General features: G+C 39.0%; 2 protein-coding genes across 3 annotated transcripts in view; one reads left to right on the forward strand and one right to left on the reverse strand.

Annotated features, from left to right (window-relative positions):
• The window catches only part of LOC106090824 (sensory neuron membrane protein 2), a 572456-nt gene that overhangs the window by 62266 nt on the left and 482193 nt on the right, over positions 1–27997 (forward strand). For both annotated transcript variants that reach the window (XM_059360182.1, XM_059360183.1), the window contains exon 2: positions 13457–13485. The gene's annotated coding sequence lies outside the window, so the exon portion shown is untranslated. The remainder of the gene's footprint in view (positions 1–13456; positions 13486–27997) is intronic.
• LOC106093644 (aquaporin AQPcic-like) lies at positions 98–27876 on the reverse strand. Its single transcript, XM_013260752.2, has 3 exons — positions 27106–27876; positions 11087–11633; positions 98–905 (listed from the first exon to the last, which is right to left on the reverse strand). Exons 1-3 carry the CDS (start codon positions 27129–27131, stop codon positions 696–698), a joined length of 783 nt encoding a protein of 260 aa, XP_013116206.2. The 5' UTR covers positions 27132–27876; the 3' UTR covers positions 98–695.

The raw sequence follows: 27997 nt of genomic DNA on the forward strand, positions 1-27997 counted from the left end.
GGAGGGTATAAAAGCTATTTTGAGCTAATAAAAGGCTCATTTCTCATCCGGTATAGATACAAATTGTTGCATTAAACAAAAAGGATCACCCAAAGTGTATTGAATAAAGTGTTGTTCTATATTTTTGCCAAATTTGTAAACATTTCTACAAATATTTATTCAAACATATACACTTAGCTATATTTTAAGCAAAAGGTTGCCCAATGAACTTGGAAATTTACAACTGGCTTTTACAGTAGTTTCATAATGGTAACAATAGTGTGTGTATGTTTTATATGATTTCTGCTCGGTTGGTCTTATCTTAGAGATTTATAACAAACGTTATGTGACAAGAATTGTGTTGTAGGGGTAATAAACATATGCCTGTATCGTCTTTCCTTCGAATACGGAATTTATTTCACTCTTAAATCTAATTTTAACAAAAAAGGCTATAACATACTCGTACAAGTGTTGACTTAAATTCTAAATAAACAGATTCTAAATAAACAGATTACGCTTAAGACTATATGCTCGTCTTTAAATACGCAAATACTCTAAATTTTTTATGGTAGCGTCGTATATCTTAAAGACAATGACAATGTGGAACATAATAAACTGTGAGAGATATAAAAATGAGATTTTCTTATAATAACAACAATGCAATGTTAAAGATTTTACAATTTTTTTTTTCTTCTTTTGGATTTTGGTGCTTTGGTTCAAGTACACTGAACTTCGTTCATTTTTAGCGATCCGTTTTCAAGTACCTCCTTAACTTCACGCCTAAATACAATTTTGTAGAGAGTCGATGCAACTAGGGCTGCTGTTAAGGGACCCACCCAATAGACCCAATGATTGCGAAAATCGTTGTTCCATATGGCGGGGCCTAGGGAGCGTGCGGGATTCATGCTGGCACCAGTAATGGGACCCTGGAAAAAAAGGATAAACAAATTCATAGAATTGCTGTGTGATGCAAAATTTTGAAATTAAACATGACTTAAAAAGGTGACAACATATATAAAAGTAATAAATTTCTCCGTGAACATTCATATTAAACAACGCAGTCCGATCGATGGGCCGGTTTGCGCGGCACCACTTCCTAGAAAAGTTTTGCGGGTCTAGATTCCTCACTAATGTCGCTACCGATGAAGATAATTTTTCATGTTCACATCAGGGCTTTCATGACATACGCGTACACAGCTCTACAACTAAAACCAGTAAGGAAGGGCAAAAGTCAGGCTGTGCCGACTTTATAATACCCTATTCCTACCCTATAAGTACAATTTGAAAGCTATATCCAATTCTGACCCGTAAAAATCTAAGACGATCACGTCCGTCCGTCGGTCTGTTGAAATCACGCTACAGTCTTTAAAAATAGAGATATTGACCTGAAATTTTGCACAAAATCTTTTTTTTTCCATAAGCAGGTTAAGTTCGAAGATAGGCTGTATCGGACTACATCTTGATATAGCCCCCATATAGACCGATCCGCCGATTTAGGGTATTAGGCCCATAAAAGCCACATTTATAATCCGATTTTCCTGACATTGAGACACACCTGCAATGCCCTTCGACGTCTTTTTCAATTTGGCCCACATTGGTCCAGATTTGGATATTGCTGCCATATAGACCGATCTCCAGATTTAAGGTCTTGCGATCATTGAAGGCGCATTTATTGTGCGATTGTGCCAAAATTTTGGACAGTTGTCTTAGGCACCTCAACATTCTTCTTTAATATGGCACAGATCAGTCCACATTTGGATATAGCTGCCATATAGAGGATATAGGAGGCCACCGTAGCGCAGAGGTTAGCATGTCCGCCTATGACGCTGAACGCCTGGGTTCGAATCCTGGCGAGACCATCAGAAAAAAATGTTCACCTGTGGTTTTCCCCTCCTAATGCTGGCGACATTAGTGAGGTACTATGCCATGTAAAACTTCTATATAAAGAGGTGTCGCACTGCGGCTCGTCGTTCGGACTCGGCTACAAGAAGGAGGCCCCTTATCATTGAGCTTAAACTTGAATCGGACTGCACTCATTGATATGTGAGAAGTTTGCCCCTGTTCCTTAGTGGAATGTTCATGGGCAAAATTTGCAATTTGCCATATAGACCGATCTCTCGATTTAAGGTTTTGGGCCCATAGAAGACGCATTTATTGTCCGATGTCGCCGAAATTTGGAACAGTAAGTTGAATTAGGACTTTTGACATATTTCTGCAATATCGCACAGATCGGTCCAGATTTGGATATAGCTGCCATATAGTTCGATCTCTCGATTAAAGGTTTTGGGCCCATAAAAGGCGCATTTCTTGTTCCATTTTGCAAATATGTGGGACAGTGAGTTGTGTTAGGCCCTTCGATGTCCTTCTTCAATTTGGCCTAGATCGGTTCAGATTTAGATATATCTGCCATATAGACCGATCTCTTAATTTAAGGTATTGGGCCCATAAAAGGCGCATTTATTGTCCGATGTCGCCGAAATATGGGATAGTGAGTTAAGTTCCTCGATATACTTCTGCAATATGGCACAGATCGGTGCAGATTTGGATATAGCTGCAATATAGACCGATCTCTCAATTTAAGGTTTTGAGCCCATAAAAGGCGTATTTATTTCGCGATGTCGCCGAAATTTGGGATAGTGAGTTGTGTTAGGCCCTTCGAGATCCTTGTTAGTGAGTTAAATTAGGCCTCTCGACATATTTCAGCAATATGGCACAGATCGGTCCAGATTTGGTTATAGCTGCCATATAGGCCGATCTCTCAATTTAAGGTCTTAGGCCCATAAAAGAGCATTTATTGTTCGATTGTGCCAAAATTTGGTACAATGAGTTGTCTTAGGCACCTCAACATTCTTTTTTGATATAGCACAGATCGATCCACAGCTGGATATAGCTGCCATATAGACTGATCTCTCGATTTAAGCTTTTGGGCCCATAAAAGGCGTATTTATTGTTCAATGTCGCCGAAATTTGGGATAGTCAGTTGTGTTAACCCTCCCGACATACTTCTGCAATATGGCACAGATCGGTCTAGATTTGGATATAGCTGCCATATAGACCGATCTCTCAATTTAAGGTTATGGGCTCATAAAAGGCGCAATTTATTTTCCGATGCCGCCGAAATTTGGGATAGTCAGTTGTGTTAACCCTCCCGACATGCTTCTGGAATATGGCACAGATCGGTCTAGATTTGGATATAGCTGCCATAAAGACCGATCTCTCAATTTAAGGTTATGGGTTCATAAAAGGCGCATTTATTTTCCGATGACGCCGAAATTTGGGATAGTGAGATGTGTAAGGCCCTTCGAGATTCTTCATCAATTTGGCTGAAATCGGTTCAGATTTTCGATATAGCTGCCATATAGACCGATCTCTCAATTTAAGGTTTTGGGCCCATAAAATGCGCATTTATTTTCCGATGTCGCCGAAATTTGGAACAATGACATATTTCAGCAAAATGGCATAGATCGGTCCAGATTTGGTCATAGCTGCCACAGCTGGATACAGCTGCCATATAGACCAATGTCTCAATTTAAGGTCTTGGCCCCAGAAAAATCGGTTTTATAATCTGATTTCACTGATTTTTGACACAGTGACTTATGTTAGGTTTTTTGACATCCCTATCGTATATGGTTCAGATCGGTTAATTTTTAGATATAGCTACTAACAAGTAAAAGCGTGCTAAGTTCGACTGGGCCGAATCTTATATACCCTCCACCATGGATCGTATTTGTCGAGTTCTTTTCCCGGCATCTCTTCTTAGGCAAAAAAAGGATAAAAGAAAAGATTTGCTCTGCTATCAGAGCGATTTCAAATATGGTCCGGTTTGGACAACAATTAAATTATATGTTGGAGTCCTGTTTAAAATGTCAGCCAATTCGAATAAGAAGAGCCCTTTGGGGGCTCAAGAAGTAAAATAGAGGGATCGATTTATATGGGAGCTGTATCGGGCTATAGACCGATTCAGACCATAATAAACACGTATGTTGATGGTCATGAGAGAATCCGTCGTACAAAATTTCAGGCAAATCGGATAATAATCGCGACCTCTGAAGGCTCAAGAAGTCAAGATCCCAGATCGGTTTATATGGCAGCTATATCAGGTTATGAACTGATTTGAACCTTATTTGACACAGTTGTTGAAGGTAAGAATAATATACGTCTTGCAAAATTTCAGCCAAATCGGATAAGAATTGCGCACTCTAGAGGCTCAAGAATTTAAGACCCAAGATCGGTTTATATGACAGGTATATCAGGTTATGGACCGAATTGAACCTTACTTGGCAGAGTTGTTGGATATCATAGCAAAATACGAAGTGCGAAATTTCATTCCAATCGGATAAGAATTGCGCACTCTAGAGGCTCAAGAAGTCAAGACCCAAGATCGGTTTATATGGCAGCGATATCAGGTTATGGACTGATTTAAACCATACAGTTGTTGGATATCAAAAGAAAACACGTCGTGTAAAATTTCATCCCAATCGGATAAGAATTGCGTCCTATAGAGGCTCAAGAATTCAAGACCCAAGATCGGTTTATATTTCAGCTATATCAAAACATGAACCCATATGGTCCATTTACAATACCAACCGACCTACACTAATAAGAAGTATTTGTGCAAAATTTCAAGCGGCTAGCTTTACTCGTTCGGAAGTTAGCGTGCTTTCGACAGACAGACGGACGGACATGGCTAGATCGACATAAAATATCGGGACGATCACGAATATATATTTTATGGGGTCTCAGACGAATATTTCGAGCAGTTACAAACAGAATACCGAAATGATTATACCGCCCATCCTATGGTGGAGGGTATAAAAAGTTCAATATTTTGTTATACACAATTGAACAATGACTTGTACTTATTAGTATTTGGTCCAAATCGGAACATATTTCGATATAGCTGGTATGGGTCATAAGTAATGCATTTTTCACCGGATTTTGACGAAAGGTGGTTTACATATATACCCGAGGTGGTGGGTATTCAAAGTTCGGCCCGGCCGAACTTAACGCATTTTTATACCCACCACCGAAGGATGGGGGTATATTCATTTTGTCATTCCGTTTGCAACACATCGAAATATCCATTTCCGACCCTATAAAGTATATATATTCTTGATCAGCGTAAAAATCTAAGACGATCTAGGCATGTCCGTCCGTCTGTCTGTTGAAATCACGCTACAGTCTTTAAAAATTGAGATATTGAGCTGAAATTTTGCACAGATTCTTTTTTTGTCCATAAGCAGGTTAAGTTCGAAGATGGGCTATATCGGACTATATCTTCATATAGCCCCCATATAGACCGATCCGCCGATTTAGGGTCTTAGGCCCATAAAAGCCACATTTATTATCCGATTGAGCTGAAATTTGGGACAGTGAGTTTTGTTAGGCCCTTCGACATCCTTCGTCAATTTGGCTCAGATCGGTCCAGATTTGAATATAGCTGCCATATAGACCGACCCTCCGATTTAGGGTCTAAGGGCCATAAAAGCCACATCTTTTATCCGATTCCACTGAAATTCGGGACAGTAAGTTGTGTTAGGCCCTTCAACATCCTTTGTCAATTTGGCCCAGATCGGTTCAGATTTGGATATAGCTGCCATATAGACCGATCCTCCGATTTATGGTGTTAGGCCCATAAAAGCCACATTTATTACCCGATTTTGCTGAAATTTGGGACAGTGAGTTTTGTTAGGCCCTTCGACATCCTTCGTCAATTTGGCTCAGATCGGTTCAGATTTGGATATAGCTGCCATATAGACCGATCCTCCGATTTAGGGTCTAAGGGCCATAAAAGCCACATCTTTTATCCGATTCCAATGAAATTCGGGACAGTGAGTTGTGTTAGGCCCTTCGACATCCTTTGTCAATTTGGCCCAGATCGGTTCAGATTTGGATATAGCTGCCATATAGACCGATCCTCCGATTTATGGTGTTAGGCCCATAAAAGCCACATTTATTACCCGATTTTGCTGAAATTTGGGACAGTGAGTTGCGTTAGGCCCCTCGACATCTTTCTTCAATTTGGCCCAGATCGGTTCAGATTTCGATATAGCTGCTATATAGACCGATTTCTTGATTTAAGGTTTTGGGCCCATAAAATGCTCATGTATTGTCCATGTCGCCGAAATTTGGGACAGTGAGTTAAGTTAAGCTCCTTGACATACATCTGCAATATCGCACAGATTGGTCCAAATTTAGATATAGCTGCCATATAGACCGATATCTAGGTTTTAGGTTTTGGGGCCATAAAGACGCATTTATTGTCCGATGTCGCTGAAATTTGAGACAGTGAGTTTAGTTAGGCTCTTCGACGTCCTTCTTCAATTTTGCCCAGATCGATCCAGATTTGAATATAGCTGCCATGTAGACCGATCTCTCGATTTAAAGTCTTTGCCCCATAAAAAGCGCATTTATAATCCAATTTCACTGAAATTTTACATAGTAACTTATGTTAGGCTTTTCAACATCCGTGTCGTATATGGTTCAGATCGGTTAATTTTTAGATATAGCTACTGTACTTATTAGTATTTGGTCCAAATCGGAACATGTTTTGATATAACTGATATGGGTCATAAGGTATGAAATTTTCACCGAATTTTGATGAAAGGTGGTTTACATATATACCCGAGGTGGTGGGTATCTAAAGTTCGGCCCGGCCGAACTTAACGCCTTTTTACTTGTTACTTGTTCATTTGATAAAATCATTTTGTGGGGCCTCGGGCTTGTATTGTCTTCACAAACATGGTTTTTTGGTGCATATTGATATATGTTTGGGCGCAAAGTCAAACTAAGTACTAGGTTTTATTTCTGATTCTATATAAGTCACACTTATATAGAATAAAATGTTGATTAGTTCGGTATGCAATATTGTTAGGAGTTGAATTAATCTACATGTTAGCTAAATGAATGTTCCTAAAAGTATTCTTTGGAATGTTTGCTTTAACATGAAGTTCAAAGTATTGTGTTGCTGCAAACTTATCGTCTAATTTGATGATTGGACGAGAGCAATGCTAGGTGTTTGGGATGACGGCAACTCCATCGGTTCCTCATCAAATCTGTTTAGACCAGAGATGGTCCGTAAGACGATTTTTTAGGTTTCCGACTGTCAAAAAGTTGTAAAAGTCGAAAACGTCGTATACTTGTATAAAACGTAGAAAAAGTCGCAAACATCATAAACCTTAATAACTCAGTGTAAAAGTTTGATTTTTAACAAATATTATTGTCACTTATTTGTTGTATATAGAAGAGTTTATATGTAAAAAAATTTCGCAATAAAAGAAATATTAAGTTTTTTTTTTTTAAATTTTTGCATTTACATTTTTCACACAATAAATTGGAAATATACGCAAATTTCAAGTCAATTTATAAAGTAACGTTTAAGGATTTTTTTGTGAAGCAAAAAATCAATAAATTATTAGTTTTTATCAATTATATTTAGAAATTGCAATTATTTTGTATCCTTTTGCAAAATTATTTGCTTCTCCCGTTTTAATTTGCTTTTTGAAAGCTGTTGTAAACGACATATGTGAAAAATGCATGACATCTGAGGAAGTGTCAAGTGAAACGGTACATGGAGTGTTAATACTTATGCCAAAATTTTTAGTTAATCAGATCGAAAATTCGACATATTTTCGTTTGATTTTTTTTTTCTGTCAGAAACCTAGTTTTTTGGCTAGGTTTACGACGTTTTCGACGTATGTAATATACGTCGGAAATGTATGTCATATACGTCACTGTTTCTGACAGGCCATCTCTGGTTTAGACCCACCATCAAAGGATGGAAGCAATATTTATTTTGTCATTTCATTTACAACGTATCAAACTATCGATTTCAATGCCCACAAAGTAAACATATTCGTAAAGGTCTTTTATTTTTAGACTGTATGTATTTGTCAGTTGTAAAAATGCGAAGAAAATATGGAATTGAAATTTGGCAGAACTATTAGGTTTTGTTCTCAAATGGTGAAAATCGCACAATGTTTGGATAGAGTTGCCGTATAGATCGATCTCAAGATTAAGCGTCTTAAACCGTTTACGCCGAATCGGTAGTAAAATACACCTGAAGAAAAAGACTAGTTCATGTTAGGATCGGCGTAAAGTAGACAAATAAAACAAGTAAAAGCGTGCTAAGTTCGGCCGGGTCGAATCTTGGTAACCCACAACCATGGATTCTGCTAAAATATGGGAGCAACATCGGGTTACAGACCGATTTGGACCGTACTTGGCACAGAACACAATATGCAAAATTTCAGCCAAATCGGATAAAAATCGCGGCTTGTAAGGGCTTAAGAAGTCAAATCGGGAGATGGGAGCTACATCATGTTCTTGCCCAATTTGGACCATACTTAGCACAGTTGGTGGAAGTTATAAGAGAAAACTACATCCACAATTTCAGGGGCTCAAGAAGACAAATCGGGGGTTCGGTTTTTATGGGAGCTATATCAGGTTATAGACTGATTTAAACCATATTTGATACAGTTCTTGGAAATCACAACAGAACACTATGTGCAAAAATTCAGCCAAATCAGAAAAAATTGAGGCTTCCAGGGGCTAAAAATGTCAAATCGGGAGATCGGTTTAAATGGTAGCTATATCAGGTTCTTGACCGATTTGGATCGTACTTGGCACAGTTATTGGAAGTCATAACAGATCAGTACGTTCAAATCTTCAGCCAAATCGGATGGAAATGGAGGCCACCAGCGGCTCATTAAGTCAAATCGGGAGATTGTTTTATATGGGAGCTATATATACATATATCTGAACCGATATGGCCCAATCTCCAACGATCATCATCAATATTAAGTGTCTGCGCATAATTTCAAGCGTCTAGCTTTACGCGTTCGACCGCTTTCGTGATTTCGACAGATGGACGGACGAACGGACGGACATGGCTAGTTCGAATCAGAACGTCGAGACGATCAAGAATATATATACTTTATGGGGTCTTAGACAAATATTTCGAGGTGTTACAAACAGAATGACAAGACTAGTATAACCCCATCCTAAGGTTATGAGTAAAATTCTTGGAAGTTAGTTTTCCGGAGCTTCAAACCATTTAAGTCACCCGGACCTGATGGAATATTTCCGGCGTTAGTGCAGAAAGAGGCAGACTATCTGCCGCCTCGTCTGGCCAAAATTTTCACAGCGTGCTTAGGACTTTCATATACTCCGAAAGCCTGGCAGGAGGCAAGGGTGGTGTTTATACCCAAGCCCGGAGAGGCAAGTTATGCGACACCAAAGGCCTACAGATTCATAAGCCTTACGTCCTTTCTACTCAAAACCATGGAACGTATTGTGGACACCATGATAAAGAGTTTGAGATTCAGCGAACTGCTCAAATACAAACAGCATGCCTATGTCAAGGGAGACTGCTGTCGGTGGAGACTGCCCTGCACAAGGTTGTGCATAAAATAGAATAATCATTCGATGCTAAAACGTACACACTGGCGGTATGCATTGACATCGAGGGGGCTTTTAACCATGTGCGGAGAGACACACTGATCCAATCCTAAAACCAGTACCGAGTGGGCCCGGTCTTTAAAGACTGGATAAACCATATGCTAAGAACAGGTGGATAAATTGTGTGTCCCATGGCATAAATATAAGGAAGAAAGTGGCACAGGGCACGTAACAGGGGGGCATTTTATCGCCACTCCTATGGAAGACCACCATAAATGACCTATTACGGGTGCTGACTGAGGAGGGATTTGATATAATACTTCCAAGGATAAGGATCCGAACGAGCTATGCAGAAGGACCGAAAAGGTCCCTAGTATTGCCATCTGGAAGATCATGTTACACGGATGGATCAAATTAGAGGACAGAGTGGGCCTGAGGGTTTACATTGAGAACCCAGGTACTGAGATCTGTTTTAGACTGCCTGACTATAGTATGGTCCTGCAGGCGGAGATCCGGGTGATCACGGAATGCGTGAAGTGGTGTGGTGCTAACGCGAGGACGTCGATTGTGAACATCATTACTGACAGTAAAATTGCCATAAGGGCAATAACAACCAGGATGGTAAGATCACGAAGGCCAATAGACTGCCGTCAATAAACTTCGTTAACCCGAAGCCTTTCGGGTCGACGCAGTCCGAGTTAAGGGAGAGGGCGATGAATGTACATGCAACATTGTGGAACAGCGAAACAGTAGGTAGGACAGCGAAAATCTTATGGGGGGATCCAGATCGTGAGAAGACTAGGCTATTACTGAAAGGAAGCAAGAGGAGGTCAGTATAGCTACGGACTACGAGCTCACCTTTGTAAAATCGGTGCGGCAAGTGATAGCATGTGTAGGGCATGCGGGAAAGATGATGATGAGACGTTGGAGCATTTTCTTTGTCATTGCCCGGCTTTCGCGTCTAACAGATACCGGCACTTAGGTGGGGACACAACACCATACATGAATCAACTGAGGGGAGTGGTATTGAAAACACTTAAGGATTTTGTAAGTAGCACGCAATTCCTAACTTAAAATTTTCTTTTTAGAGGTTACTTTGTTGTTTTTAGAGCGCACAACAAGCCGATTACTGGCTTAGATGTATGTCCATAGTGGCGTGGGGCGTAATAATATCTGCACCCTATTTTACCGTTTTAGTGTCTTATTGTATATAGTTGCCATATTACAAAAATTCATTTCAGGCTTAATAGTCCGATCTGCCGATTTGAAATTGTTGTCTCAAGGCTAATTTCAGTTCGAATGATCTCAGATTTGGAACATATGGACTAACCTCTTCATTGAGCATTTACATATTCACACAGCATTCCTAATATACAGCGCTCAAAGCTTTGTCAGAGTTTTCAAAGTTGCTACCAGGATTACGAAGATTTTATTTGACCTTTAGAATAACGTTGTGTTACAATAATTGCGTCATACAACCAAAATGCCTAACTGCTTATTCCTGGAATTCATTTTAACACCTCAATCGTAACATTTCAAACCAGTTCTTCGCTTTTTTATAATTTGGGCAAATTATTTATAATTTTTGCTGTCATTTGCATAACCGCAAGACTTGGTTTTTATTTTTAAAATTGTTGGAATAATAATCAAAATATTTTGTTTTGATTTGTTTACAACGACATACTTTCAAAAATAAATTTCAACTTACCGCCGTAATGGAAAGACATGCGACAGCGAAACCAAAGCGTAGCGCTACCGAGTCCTGAGAATGTTTATTGCGAGGATCCCAAACACCGCAGCATACAAACACCAATGCCATTGTTATGCAAAACTCAATGCCCAAACCCTGCCAAACATCGATTTCTGAGTTCACTCCTGTCACACATAGGCCACTGTTATTGCCTGGAACTTGGATGAGATTGGCCGGCATGAAGAGTTTCAAAAGACCATAACCGCAATATGCTCCTAGTATTTGAGCCACCATATAGGCCAAGGTCATGGGAAGTGATAGTAGGTTGTAGACGAAAGCGGCCAATGATACAGCAGGATTAAGGTGGGCTCCCGAACAACAGCCAAAACACTGAATCACTATCATGACCACTAAACCAAAGTTAAGGGAACGCGTCAGATTATTGCTGGGAAAGAGATCGGATTCCATGCACCCCATGCATCCCAGAAATATCAGCATTGCGGTACCTATAAATTCGGCTATAAACCAGCAAGTTTTATCCCATAGAGTATTACCCGCCGGTGAACTAAAAATGGAAAAAGAAAACTCATTTGGCTTATTTAAAAAAAAAAGTTAAAAAATCTAAGAATATAAACATTTTAAAAGCTCAAAAAATGATTGAAAGACTTTTGGCGTAGACAAAGGAAATGTATAGACTCATAACAATTTGTTCAAAAAAGCTCTAACAGATGGGAGAAATACCAAATTATCAGTCGTTTATATGTGAGTGCGCAAAGAACCCAAGCGCCATGGAACGGAGACTTTTCAGTTATTACACCCTCCACCATAGGATGGGGGGTATACTAATTTCGTCATTCTGTTTGTAACTACTCGAAATATTCATCTGAGAACCCATAAAGTATATAAATTCTTGATCGTCGCGACATTTTATGTCGATCTAGCCATGTCCGTCCGTCCGTCCGTCTGTCGAAAGCACGCTAACTTCCGAACGAGTACGGCTAGTCGCTTGAAATTTTGCCCAAATTCTTCCTATTAGTGTAGGTCTGTTGGTATTGTAAATGGGCCATATCGGTCCACGTTTTGATATAGCTGTCATATAAACCGATCTTGGGTTTTGACTTCTTGAGCCTCTAGAGTGCGCAATTCTTATCCGATTGGAATGAATTTTTGCACGACGTGTTTTGTTTTGATATCCAACAATTGGGCCAAGTATGGTTCAAATCAGTTCATAATCTGATGTAGTTGTCATATAAACCGATCTTGGGTCTTGACTTCTTGAGCCTCTAGAGTGCGCAATTCTTATCCGAATGAAATGAAATTTCCCACGACGTGTTTTGTTATGGTATCCAACAACTGTGCAAATTATGGTTTAAATCGGTTCATAACCTGATATAGCTGTCATAGAAACAGATCTGGGGACTTGACTTCTTGAGCTTCTGGGGGGCGCAATTCCAATCCGATTTGGCTGAAATTTTGCATGACGTATTTGACAACAACTGTTTCAAATAAGGCTCAAATCGGTTCATAACCTGATATAGCTATCATATAAACCGATCTGGGATCTTGACTTCTTGAGCCTCTAGAGGCCACAATTATTATCCGATTTGCCTGAAATTTTGTACGACGGATCCTCTCATGACCATCAACATACGTGTTAATTATGGTCTGAATCTATCTATAGTCCGATACAGCTCCCATATAAATCGGTCTCTTTTTTTTACTTCTTGAGCCCCCAAAGGCCGCAATTCTTATTCGAATTGGCTGACATTTTACACAGGTCTCCAACATAGAATTTAATTGTGGTCCAAACCGGATCTCTTATAGCAGAGCAAATCTTTTCTGATATCCGGTTTTTGCCTAAGAAGAGATGCCGGGAAAAGAACTCGACAAATGCGATCCATTGTGGAGGGTATATAAGCTTCGGCCCGGCCGAACTTAGCACTCTTTTACTTGTTTTATTAAAATTTTCAGTTTCAAATTCTATGTCTTTCCTTTGTCTATGATATCGATAGAAACTCTTTGCTTAGTTTTTCCATAGCATCTTTTGCATTTGTTTGACCCTGAAAATATATGGTTGCCCAAAAAGTAATTGCGGATTTTTTAAAAGAAGGTAAATGCATTTTTAATAAAACTTAGAATGAACTCTAATCAAATATACTTTTTTTACACTTTTTTCTAAAGCAAGCTAAAAGTAACAGCTGATAACTGACAGAAGAAAGAATGCAATTACAGAGTCACAAGCTGTGAAAAAATTTGTCAACGCCGACTATATGAAAAATCCGCAATTACTTTTTGGGCAACATAATAGTTTGGTATATTTAGATTTAATACTATTTTTAAAGTTTGTTTTTCCTAATGTGTAATGTTTGAATGCTTGTATTTTTTCAGGTGCTTCGGAAGATTTACTCTTTAAGCAAGTGAGTAATAAATGATAACTTTTGGAATATTTTACTTATTTCTTAAGTTTTTTAACATTATACCAAATGATTGTTTATACACTACACCGCTACTGTGGTGCCGCATATTATAACTCAGAACATTTGTTTGAAACACCCAGAAAAAAGAGAGATAGACCCATTGATAAGTAAACAGATCGACTCAGAATTACTACTTGACTCGATTTAGCAATGTGCGTCTGTCATTTTCGTTGCTTTTAACTTGCCTTCATTTAACAGTAGCGTGTAATGCTGTTGCTTTCAAATGCATTCACTTTTTGATGATTGCTTTTGTACCCACCACCGTAGGATAGGGGGTATATTCATTTAGTCATTCCGTTTGCAACGCATCGAATTTAACGATGTCCGTGTGTCTGTCTATCCGTCTGTCCGTCCGTTTGTTGTAATCACTCTAGAGCCTTCACAAATTGAGATATTGAGCTGAACTTTGGCACTGGTAAGTCATTTTGATGCACGCTGGTTAAGTTCTTGAACGGGCCAAATCGAACCATATTTGGATATAGCTGCTACATAGACCGATTTTCCGGTAAAGGGTCTAATACCCATAAATGCTGCCGGTAAAGGGTCTAATGCCCATAAATGCTTTGTACGATTTCGCTGAAATTTAAAACAGTAAGTAGTTTTAGGTCTCCCGACATCTGACCCAAATATGGTTCAGATCGGACTATATTTAGATAGAGCTGCCATATAGACCGATCTCTCGAAAAAGGGTCTGAAGCCTATAACAGCTTTATTTATCACCCGATTTCGCTGAAATTTTAAGCAAAGGGGTTTTCTTAAGCCTCTTGATATCTGATTTAAATATAGATCAAATCGGACTATATTTAGGTATAGCTGCCATATGGACCGATACCCAGATAAAGGGTCTAAAGCCCATAAAAGCTTTATTTTTTAACCGATTTCGCTGAAATTTGAAACAATAAGTATTTTTGAACCTCCTAACACAGGACCCAGCTGTCATATGGACCGATCTACCCATAAAGGTTCTGAAGCCCATAAAAGCTCTATTTATTACCCAATTTCCCTGAAATTTGAAACATGGGTAGCTCATGTCTGGTTTTGTGTCTCCTCCTAAGTGCCGGTATCTGTCAGACGCGAAAGCCGGGCAATGACAAAGGAAATGCTCCAACGTCTCATCATCTTCCCTGCATGTCCTACACATGCTATCACTTGCCGCACCGATTTTACATAAGTGAGCTCGTGGTCCTATGTGTCCCGTTATGATACCAATAGCTATACTCACCCCCGTCTTGCTTCCTTTCAGCAATAACCTCGTCTTCTCACGATCTGGATCCCACCCCATAGGATATTCGCCGTCCTACCGACCGTTTCGCTGTTCCACAATGTTGCATGTGCATTCGTCGCCCACTCCCTTAACTCGGACTGCGTCGACCCGAAAGGCTTCGGGTTAACCAAGTTTTTTTAACGTCAGTCCTCTCGCCTTCACCACCAAATCGTCTGCCTTTTTATTTCCCCTTACTCCGTTATGGCCCGGCACCCAAACGATGAGGATTTTGCCATCCTCAGAGAAGACGTCAATCTCCTTCTAACACTGCTTATAGCTTAATGTAGCTCATATATATTTCAAAATGTAATTCAAAGAACTTGACAAATGCGATCCATGTTAGAGTGTATATTAGATTCGGCCCGGCCGAACTTACCACGCTTTTACTTGTTATACCCACCACCGATGGAAGGGGGTAAATTCGTTTTGTCATTCCGTTTGCACTACATCGAAATATCTACTTCCGACCCCATAATGTGTATATATTCTTGATCAGCTTAAAAATCTAAGACGACCTAGCCATGTCCTTCCGTCTGGCTGTTGAAATCACGTTACGGTCTTTAAAAATAGAGATATTGAGCTGAAATTTTGCACAGTTATGGAAATGGAAATAGGCCGTAAATAATCAACCCTTCCAACATGCTTTGCTTTAGGAATCGGTATAACCCTAGCAATACTCCAAGCCAAGGGAAAAGAAGAAGACATCAGAATAAAATTAACCAGATCCAGAATAGGATCGGAAACATAAAAAAGACGGTCTTGGTAAAACGCATTGGAATACCATCCACATAAAATAACCCAGACTTCACCCTGCTTATAGCTTCCATGATTTTAACCTCATTCACACAGCAAAACGAAAAGGAAGATGCAGTCTTTCCATCATATGAAAATTAAGACCTATCATCGTGCGTTCCATCAACTTCAACAAAAAACTCATTAACTTCGTTCGCATCAAAATCAGCATTGAGGTTATCATCACCAACACATCCAGAAAGTTTGAGAACGCTCGACACACACCCAAAAACAGATTCGTTACCTCAACCAATTTTTTGCCAACCGAATGCTGAGTGTTCCACATACTACGAAGTTTCATAAACAGTTCGGTAGCGCCAACCAATGTTGAAATTGAGGTTATTGCCCTATATTTGTGATTGGTACCAAAAATAGTACTATATGGAAACATTAAGAGCGAAAACTCTTGTCGTATGTTTCTATTTTTGTTTCCTTTTTTGAAAAATTCCTATATGCAAATATGCAAGAAGTTGATTGCTTTTCTACAACAAACAGAGAAATATCCAGCTAGGAAATGGAATAAATTGATTTCACGTGTTTTGGAACTAGTATTACAAAATAGAGGAGGCCACCGTAGCGCAGAGGTTAGCATGTCCGCCTATGACGCTGAACGCCTGGGTTCGAATCCTGGCGAGACCATCAGAAAAAAAAATTGTTCACCGGTGGGTTTCCCCTCCTAACGCTGGCGACATTTGTGAGGTATTATGCTATGTAAAACTTCTCTCCAAAGAGGTGTCGCACTGCGGCTCGCCGTTCGGACTCGGCTATAAAAAGGAGGCCCCTTATCATTGAGCTTAAGCTTGAATCGGACTGCACTCATTGATATATGAGAAGTTTGCCCCTGTTCCTTAGTGGAATGTTCATGGGCAAAATTTGCATTACAAAATAGAATGAATGGTGAAATAGCTGCATCACCAACAGCAAAAACGTTTAGAAAAATGGTTGCGTCTTATCCGACGAATAATGGCCTTCGCCTTGTTCCTATACTGGCAATACGGCTTCTAATTCTCATCTGATCTACAAGATAGAAATGCAGAATAAGACAAATCCCTCCGAGACCTAGCAAGAACAATGTTCCTAGATTCCATCCACTTGTCATTACAACCACGTATCCTTCTCTTGACTGTAGGAACAAAAGAGAACAAACTATCAAGGAGAGAGGAAACTACCCAGTAGCGGAAAGAGGCGAAATACATGCATACGCATGTTCCTGCAAAGGCGGTTGCCAGTACTTCCACACAAATGTAAACACAATTTCAAAATAACATTGTGTGTCATTGGCACGATATCATGCACTTCCCATTGCTCGATATACGTCTGCTGAAGGGCCTGCAAAATATGTCAATTTATGAGTCCTACAAAAGCAGTGTTTTGGACTGACCTGCAACAGCACCAATTATAAGGCCTGCTGTTAAAGCTGTTTTTGCAGCACCGCGAAAAGTGGAATATTTGTATGACCAAAAAATAGAAAAAAATATTTTTTTTTATTTAGGCAATCTTTTGGCGTGTTAGTTGTTATTTTCATGTCCATTTTTTGCTGCCAGCGTGATTCGAACTCAGGTCCCTTCAAATGCAAAGCGCATACTCTACCAACTCAGCCACCACACAATTAATGTAATGAACTTTAAAAAGTTTACTTAACTTAACAAGAAAATTGTAGCAGAAAACATACCCCTTCATTGCAGTTTGCTGGCAGACGTAGGTGCATGCAATACGGCAAGGGTAAAAATGCTCATGTACAATCCGACTCCTTTTCAACCGCAAACCCAGGTTCGATTCCTGAGGCCGGCAATTTTTTTCTGTTTATTTTTTTTTTGTTCTTTAACGGAGTTTTAGAAAATTTAGCGCGATTTTTTATGTGTTTCCCATTAATTGTTTAAAAGCGATTTCTACACTTTTTTAATATTTTATTTGCTTGTTTTTTTTTTATTAATTTTCATCAAAATATGTAAAACAGTAGCGTGACTGACAGACTGATCGTCGCCCAACCCAAACGGCTAGAGGTAGAATCATAGAATTTTGCGCAAATGTTGGTATTAGGTCATAGGCACGGGATAAGACGGGATTTGATGATATTCATACGTTTAGGTACTAAAAAGAACCAAAAAGTACGAAATTGTTGTTTTTTGGGCTCAAATTAAAGAGCGTCTCGACAAAATAAGATTTGGTAGCAAAAATTTTCCAAAAAAAAGTCCACAATTGGTACTTTCTTTGTAAATTGAGCTAGAGCTTTGAATTTTGGAGCTTAGATTCACCATGGCAATCTTAATTGAATGACTAGAAGAGTTTTTGAAAACTTTTATATACTGCACTAAAAAAAGTATCAACAAGTAAAAGCGTGATAAGTTCGGCCGGGCCGAATCTTATATACCCTCCACCATGGATCGCATTTGTCGAGTTCTTTTATCGGCATCTCTTCTTAGGCAAAAAAGGATATAAAAAAAGATTTGCTCTGCTATTAAAACGATATCAAGATATGGTTCGGTTCGGACCACAATTACATTATATGTGTAAAATGTCAGCCAATTCGTATAAGAATTGCGCCCATTGGGGCTCACGAAATAAAATTGAGAGAACGATTTATATGGGATCTGTATCGGGCTATAGACCGATTCAGACCATAATAAACACGTTTGTTGATGGTCATTAGAGGATCCGTCGTACAAAATTTCAGGCATATCGGATAATAATTGCGACCTCTAGGGGTCAAGAAATCAAGATCCCAGATCGGATTATATGGCAGCTATATCAGGTTATGAACCGATTTGAACCTTATTTGACACAGTTGTTGAAAGTAAAAATAAAATATGTCATGCAAAATTTCAGCCAAATCGGATAGGAATTGCGCCCTCTAGAAGCTCAAGAAGTCAAATCCCCAGATCTGACTTATATCAGGTTATGGACCGATTTCAACCATACTTGGCACAGTTGTTGGATATCATAACGAAATACTTCGTGCGAAATTCCATTCCATTCGGATAAGAATTGCGCACTCTAGAGGCTCAAGAGGTCAAGATCCAAGATCGGTTTATATGGCAGCTATATCAGGTTATGGACCGATTTCAACCATACTTGGCAAGGTTGTTGGGTATCATAACAAAACACGTCGTGCGAAATTCCATTCCATTCGGATAAGAATTGCGCACTCTAGAGGCTCAAGAAGTCAAGACCTAAGATCGGTTTATATGGCAGCTATATCAGGTTATGGACCGATTTGAACTATACTTGCCACGGTTGTTGAATATCATAACAAAACATGTCGTGCAAAATTTCATTCCAATCGGATAAGAATTGCGCACTCTAGAGGCTCAAGAAGTCAAGACCCAAGATCGGTTTATATGGCAGCTATATCAAAACATGAACCGATATGGCCCATTTACAATTCCAACCGACCTACACTAATAAGAAGTATTTGTGCAAAATTTCAAGCGGCTAGCTTTACTCCTTCGGAAGTTAGCGTGCTTTCGACAGACAGACGACATAAAATTTCACGACGATCAAGAATATATATACTTTATGGGGTCTCAGACGAATATTTCGAGTAGTTACAAACAGAATGACGAAATTAGTGGGGGGTATACTAATCTTATGGTGGAGGGTATAAAAATTGATACGATTTGGCATTTTCTCTATAAATGGAGGTACAGATCTGAAACATGGCATGTAGGTACAACTAGGAAAAATATGATGGGTGACAAAATTATCTATTGGGTTGCCCAAAAAGTAATTGCGGATTTTTTAAAAGAAAGTAAATGCATTTTTAATAAAACCTCAAATGAACTTTAATCAAATATACTTCTTTTACACTTTTTTTCTAAAGCAAGCTAAAAGAAACAGCTGATAACTGACAGATGAAAGAATGCAATTACAGAGTCACAAGCTGTGAAAAAAGTTGTCAACGCCGACTATATGAAAAATCCGCAATTACTTTTTGGGCAACCCAATATAACAAATTCGTAAAATTTGGTACCAAAATTGGTACCATGTTGTTCTTTCTATACAGACGTAGCTTCAGGTCTGGAATTTGGCATGTAGATACAACGAAGAAAAATTGATCAGCTAGAATAAGGCAATTTGACAAACATTACCACAATATGACCAAAATACCATATTTACGTACTAATTGTGGTGCAGTTTGTACCTTGAATGCATATATTGGGCGACTAAAAGATATTTTTATTCGTACATTTAGGTATTCAAACGTACATTACGGAGTAAGATAAAGCTCTCAAAATTGGGATACATCTATACCTTGACGACAAGTTTTTGGCGTTCAGAAGATTTTTTTCAAAATCATTTAGGTTTAGGTACTAAGACTTACAAAATGTTACTTTTTCTCTGAATTGATCTAAAACACTCAAAAATTGGAAACGGGTACACTTTGAGATTAAATATAGGGCGGCGAGAAGATTTGTTTTTAATTGGTGCATTTAGGTACTAAAACGTATTTAATGGTACTTTCCTTACAGAGAGATCTTAAGTTCTCAAAATTGGGATACAGCAATACCTTGATGAAGCGGACCGCCGGGATGCTAGTTGTAAATAAATACATTCATGAAAACAACAAACATTATGCTTGTTCTACCCATCCACCGAAGGATGGGGGTATATTAATTTTGTCATATCGTTTGCAACACATCGAAATATCCATTTCCGACCCTATGGAGTATATATATTCTTGATCACCGTAAAAATCTAAGACGATCTAGACATGCCGTCCGTCTGTCCGTCTATCTGTTAAAATCACGCTACAGTCTTTAAAAATTGAGATATTGAGCTGAAAGTTTGCACAGATTCTTTTTTTGTCCATAAGCAGGTTAAGTTCGAAGATGGGCTATATCGGACTATATCTTGATATAGCCCCCATATATAATGATCCTCCGATTTAGGGTCTTAGGCCCATAAAAGCCACATTTATTAGCCGAGTTTGCTGCAATTTGGGACAGTGAGTTGCGTTGGGCCCTTCGACATCCTTCGTCAAGTTGGCGCAGATCGGTCCAGATTTGGGTCTTAGGCCCATAAAAGCCACATTTATTATCCGATTTAGCTGAAATTCGGGACAGTGAGTTGTCTTATGCTCTTCGATATCTTTCTTTGATTTGGCATAGATCATTTCAGATTTGGATATAGCGGCCATATGGACCGATTTCTGAATTTAATGTTTTGGGCCCATAAAATGCGCATTTTTTGTCCGATGTCGCCGAAATTTGGGACAGTGAGTTTGTTTAAGCCCCTTGACGTACTACTGCAGTATCGCACTAATCGGCGCAGATTTGGATATAGCTGCCATATAGACCGATATCTAGGTTTTAGATTTTGGGCCATAAAAGACGCATTTATTGTCCGATGTCGCTGAAATTTAAGACAGTGAGCTTAGTTAGGCTCTTCAACGTCCTTCTTCAATATGGCCCAGATCGGTTCAGATTTGAATATAGCTGCCATATAGACCGATCTCTCGAGTTATGGTTTTGGGCCCATAAAAGGTGTATTTATTGTCCGATTTCGCCGAAATTTGGGACAGTGCTTTGTGTTAGGCTCTTCGACATTTTTCTGCAACTTGACCCAAGTCGGTCCAGATTTGGATATAGCTGCCATGTAGACCGATATCTCGATTTAAAGTTTTGGAACATAAGGTATGACATTTTCACCGAATTTTGATGAAAGGTGGTTTACACATATACCCAAGGTGGTGGGTATCCAAAGTTCGGCCCGGCCGAACTTAACGCTTTTTTACTTGTTTTTTTATTTGTTTCTTTGTCTAAATCTACAAATTTCAAACCCCATTTTTTGAAAACTTAATAGTGTAACTGCAGAGTTTAGGTCATTTTGTACGTTTTAGTACCTTAATGTTAAAATTAAAAAAAAACTTCTAGTTGTCCACAAAATACTGTCAAGGTGTAACTGCATCTCAAATTTCAGAGCTTTAGACCACGGTGCAAAGGAGTCCATTTCAACGTTTTAGAAATTAAATAAACAAATTTCAAAAAATCTTCTAATTTGAACGTTTAGGTTTTCAAAAAAGTCTTCTAGTCGCCCAACATATGCCACAATTAGTAAATTTTCTTCCACTTCTGGTACGATTTGTTACGACATATTGTATTTTTGTTAAGACTGATAATTCGTATCAAGATGCTTAATTCTAGCTGTCCTCTCTCGCTGTAGGCGTCGAGAAGCTATTTCTTACTATTTAGCACTTTTCGACACCAATATGTACGAACAGAACATTTTGTCACCCATCACGATCCGCATCGTATGGGTACCGGGGGCTTAAGGGGGAATAAACAAGCAGACGATTTGGCAGTGAAGGGCAGAGGACTGCCATCAATATGTCAGAACTCTTGCTCAATTTGTAAAGAAAGTACCAATTTTGGTACCAAAATTTTCGAGTTGTGAATAGATCATGTAGCCACCCATCATACCATCATTTCCTAGTCATACCTACATGCCAAATGTTAGACCTCTAACTCCATCTGTAAAGAAAGTACCAAATGATAACAATTGCGGGACTAAACGTACGTTTTCTCCCATTACCAGTACAAATAGTACTGGTAATGGGAGAAAACGTACGTTGCTTTTTTTTTCACCGCATAATTTTGTAGCAGAGGTCTTCTTCGACAAATTTCTTAATTCGTAAATTGTTGGTACTTTTTTAATACCTAAATGTAAAAATTTCCAAAAACTCTTCTAATCATCCAATTAATCCAAAATCAAGAGCCCTATCTCAATTTACAAAGAAAGTACCATTGCAGCTGTTAAGTATTATTTCTCCCACTTCCGGTATTATTTTGGAAGATTTTTTACACAAAATCTTATTTTTTCAAGAGCTTTTTAATTTGTATCCAATATGATAATCCCAGCACTTTCCGCTCACACTGCACAAATATGCACCATTTCGTACTATATTGGTACTATTTAGTACCTTAAAGAACGAATATCGCCGAACCCAATCTTATTCTGCGTCTACGACCTAATGCTTTAGGCTTTCAGGCTTGGCAGTGATCAGTCAGTCAGTAAATCACGCGTGGCTTTTATATATAGAGAAGAGGAGAATATTAAAATTAATGTGCATTGTATCATTTTGAGCTAAAATTGACGCAAGTTTACTGCCCTATTTTAAGAAATGGAGGAACAGTGAGTACCGCATCTTTTGGAGCCGATAAGCAGGCATATTAAAACAGGAATTTTGAGTTGAGTTGTGTGAGTAGGTGTAATAGCATTTTCGCTCAAGGGAAAAAAAGTCGAAAATACATGTTACAGCATGCATATTTTGAGATGTTTTGACAGATGGTCGATTGACTACTCAAAGAGATATATTTATATGTCTGCATGTTGGGAGCGATATGTGATTCCGCCACAGGGTAGTGAGCATTAATCAACATCATTGGCGTTGAAGACAGGATAACGGTCGAAATCTTGCAAAGAGACAAACAAACCAACCCAATCAATATTTTCGTAGTCACGAACCTAAAAAAACTCAGGTGGCTGCTGAAAATTGTTATGAAGAGATTCAAATACAAAAGAATGAAGGGAATAAAGAAGGATTACTAACTAACATGAAATCAATTACAGCAGTAGACCGGTACCTTAAATCAAAATGAGTAGGTCTAGATTTGTGATCCAAACTTAAGTTATGTCTCCAAAGACAACAACTCCTGCATACTTAGAAAAAAGATCTTTATGACAGCTCTCGAAGTCGTCGAAATCACCTGCCGGTAAGTATGCAACACCAGGAAGTAGCTTAACTCAATAAATAGTGACTCACAACGTAAACCGGACGACTTAAAAGCAATTCTATACCGTTACCCATTAGCTATGTAGATCGCTACACCTTCTCTTCTACCAGAAATTGGACGCTCATTTCGATATATATTATATCCAGGTATGGAGATCATGCGGTCCGAAATATCCGAAGTAAGCCATGTTTCAGAGACCGCAAATATACTAAAGGAGTTTTCATAAAGAATAGAATGAAGCTCGTTAAATTTAAAAGGTCTTAGACTCTTGCAATATTTGGAACATTTTACTTATTTCTTAAGTTTCTTTTTAAGCTTTCCAAAATGAATGCTTATGCATTGCACCATACCAGTTACATTTAGATGATCGACTCTAAACCACAGCGTGATTTAGCTACGTCCGTCTTTCTGTCGCTCCGTTTGTCCATTTAATTGGTGGAAAAAATACAGGTCTCAATTTTTCACCCGATCGTTTTCAAATTTGGCCTAGAGAGGAACTCTATTGAAATTTGAAGAAATCGGTTCAGATAAGGATATAGCTCCCATGAATATGTTCGTCCGATTGAACTATTTCTTCAATAATGTAGTCATTTCTAAACCCATTCTTACGAATTTGCTACAAAGGATTCCTTTATGACTGCCGGCGTCGCTGTTGAATTGCAAAGAAATCGATTCAGAGTTAGATAAAGCTCCCATATACATACATCATATAATTTTCGCCTATGGAGCCTTTGTCAGCATGTTTCTTATATGACATCCTCGAACGGACGTTTTGCGCTTTAGCTCTTCAAGAACATTCTGCACGTCGTGATGGGTAGTTTTCTAAAGGAAAAAATTTTAAATCACTCAAGGACAGCTACGATAGTGTTATCCACCAGGAGGTTTACTATCTGCGTCTGTTCCCGTCGAGCGGAATATCCAGAGACCAGCAGTACGCTAAGAATTGACTCCAAATATCCAACAGCTGCTGTGGTAATATCAGGCCGTAGTATGTTGCCTGCTCAACTGGTGGAGCTGCTGTGACAGATACCAAACGACTGGTATGGAAGCACTTTTGACGAAGAGACATGGTTCGAGTTTTGAGGGTAAGGCCGGTACTATTTCAGAGAACGGATTACTACCATTCGATTTTATAACGCATTCATATTTTCACAGGCTTAAAACAAGTCACTGTGTCAACTTAATCGACAGATCGGTCTATATGACAGCTATATCCGATTAAAGACCGATCTAAACCATATTGAATCGGATATCGGCAGGCTTCAATCACTCACGATATAAAATTCGGCGAAATAATAAATGTGCCTGTTACGGGCTTAAGACCCTAATAGTAACACCAGTTTATATGGGAGGTATATCCAAATCTGAACCGATATGTCCCATTTGCAATCCCCAACGACCTACATCAATAGTAAGAATCTTCCCAAAATTTCAGGCGGCCAACCTTACGCGTTCGACCGCTATCGTGATTCAATAATTCGAGATGTTACAAACGGAATTACTAGAGTACTATACCCCCATTTTATGGTGGTAGGTTAAATAGTAGTGTCATAAGACCCAACGCTAAGTTCGGCCGGGCCGAATCTTTTATTCCCTCCACCATGGATCGCATTTGTAGAGTTCTTTGCGCTGTGTCTGGTTTTAGCCAAACAAAGAATAATGAATAAGAACTGTTATGTTATGCACGTATGTTGAAGGTCATAAGACCTTCGTTGTACTTAATTTCATGCGCCCTCTAGAGGCCCAAGAAGTTAGGATCCCAGATCGGTTTATATGGCAGCTATACCAGGTTATGTACCGATTTGCGCCATATTTAGCACAGCTGTTGAAAGTCATAACAAAACACCTCATGCAAAATTTCAGCCAAATCGGGTGAGAATTGCGCCCTCTAGCGGCTCAAGAAGTCATATCCAAGATCAGTTTATATGACAGCTATAAAAGGTTATGGACCGATTTGGACCACATTTTAGAAGTTAAGACCCAAGATCGGTTTATTTGGCAGCTATATCAGATTATTAACCGACTTGACACATACTTAGCACAGTCAGTCAAATCGGACGAGAATTGCACCCTCTAGAGGCTCAAGAAGTCAAGACCCAAGATCGGTTTATATGGCAGCTATATCTAACCATGGACCGATTTGGCCCATTTACAATCATAACCGACCTACACTAATAAAAAGTATTTGTGCAAAATTTCAAGCGCCTAGCTTTATTCCTTCAAAACTCAGCGTGTATTCGACAGACAGACGGAAGGACGGACGTACAAACGGATGGACATGGCTAGATCGACTTAAAATGTCATGACGATCAAGAATATATATACTTTATGGGGTCTTAGACGAACATTTCGAGGTGTTACAAACAGATTGACGAAATAATTATACCCCTTTCTTATGGTGGAGGGTAGAATAATTGACATTAAACCTAACATAATTTAGGTCATATGGCACATATTTTAAGTCACCATCATGGAATGGGGGTATACTAAACTAGTCATTCCATTTGCAACATTTCGAAATATTGAATTGCGACCCCATAAATTTTATATATATTTTGCATCGTCTCGACATGACCGTCCGTCCATCCCTCCGTCCGTCTGTCGAAATCATAGCGATAGCGGTCGAGCACGTAAAGCCAGCTACTTGAAATTTAGCAAAGATTAATACTATTGATGTAGGTTGTTGGGGATTGCAAATGGGTCATATCGGTTAAGTTTTGGATATGGCTCCCATAAAAAGTGATCTCCCGATTTTACTTCTGGAGCCCCTGCGAGCCACCATTTTTGTCCGATTTGGTTGAAATGTTGTTGATAGTGTTTTGTTATGACTTTCAACATCTTGGCTGAAAGTTTGCACGTAGTGTTCTGTTATGACTTTCAACAACTGTGCGAGGTACGGTCTAAATCGGTCTATAACCTTATAGCTTCAATATTAACCGATCTCCCTATTTGACTTCTTGAGCCTTAATAAGCGGTAATTTTTGTGCGATTTGGCTGAAATTTTGCATGCGGTGTTCAGTTACGACTTTCAATAATTGTGCCAAATACTGTCCAAATCAGTCCATAATCTGATATAGCTCCCATATAAACCGGTCTCGCGATTATTCTTGTTCGGTTCCTAGAAGCTTTAATTTTTTCTGGTTTGCCAGAAGTTTGGCATGTAGAATAAAATTATGCCGTTCAACTGAGTCTGATTGGTATACATTTTTAGCAGAATCCATGGTGGTGGGTTCCCAAGATTCGGCCCGGGCAAACATAGCATGCTTTTACTTGTTGGATGTTATGACATTTTTTTGATTTGAATTGTATGACATAAATAAAGTTGGACTTTGTGACGCAGTTATTTTTGGATATTATGGCATATTTGAATGTTAAAATTTGACAATATCCACATCCAAAATTGGAATTTGGATTTTTATTTGGGTTTGCTGACATTTGGGAACCCTGTTTTTGGGCTTTGTGCCATAATTTGGGTGATGTGACATTTTTCGTTTTGGGCGAAAATGCTTTAGAAGAAATAACGCTACGGTGGCCTCCAAATTTCGTAATAAATGGGAAATTTTTCGCACAGTATTCTGGCGTGCTGGCTTAAAGTTCAGTAGAACTTCAAACCCACTTGGATTTGAATATAGGCGTTAAGTGTTTAAACTTATGGGGATCTACTTTTAATCAACTGTTTCGTTTTTACACTTTATGTTTGCCAAATTCTAAACATTTTTTTGGTTTATCATGGCGAGATTAGATTTGGTTTTGATTCACTATTCGACTCACCTTTTGTAACATAGTGCAAATTTCATGTTGACGTCCCTATTAAAGTGGCTTTCTATGATTTGAGTGTATTTTTACTTTTTTTTTTATTGATATGAACTGTGTAATAATACGATTTGGGTTTTGGTTTTTTTGCTATCACGTCACTCACAAAACACCAGCTCGATTCTGGATTCTATCTCAAAATGAGGTCTTTTATCACTTGCGAGAGATTTTTTAAACTCAGTGGCGGCGAAGGCGATTTTAATGAAGCGCAATGCGAATGTCTGAAGTCTGTATCGTTTCGCGTCTATGTAATCAACGTTTAAACCTTAGTGGCAATGAGCAGCGTCTAGTTGATTTTTATTTCATAGTAGGGGATTTTTTTTTCTCTCTCCCTTGATTCGCACTCGCTGGGCAATTTAATATTTATGACAATGGAGAGGTGCTTTTATATTCTCTTTTTTTTTGTTCGTTATTCTTCAATTGTTAAGAATCAGTTTTTTGCGCGTTTTTCTTGTTTTTATCTTTTCAATGAATGGGTATCTTCCTGAGAGTAGACATTTGCCGGTTCCATTCATTTATTTATGGGTGCCCTGGCTAAAGCCTGCAAACGATTGGCCGGGTTGGTGATTCGTAAAGCGTTGTCGACTCCTCCAAAAGCGTGAGTCTTCTATGGCATGCGAAAGGTTGGCAGGTGAACTCGCAACTAAACTCAAGAGATTCCCACACACAACAGTCAGGTTGATGGTATGGTGTTTGACGTTACGGTCTGGGATTGCGCTTTTGGAATGAGTGGAGCCATAAAGTAGCTGCTGCTGCTGCTGCCGCTCTTGCTATGCTTGGCCCCCAATGCAGCAAAACAAGCGGTAGGGTAGCTAGCTGGTGGTGGTTGGTGCTGATTAGGGCAACAATC

This window comes from Stomoxys calcitrans, chromosome 1 (assembly GCF_963082655.1).
Source record: "Stomoxys calcitrans chromosome 1, idStoCalc2.1, whole genome shotgun sequence".
In the NCBI taxonomy this organism is placed as follows: Eukaryota; Metazoa; Arthropoda; class Insecta; order Diptera; family Muscidae; genus Stomoxys; species Stomoxys calcitrans.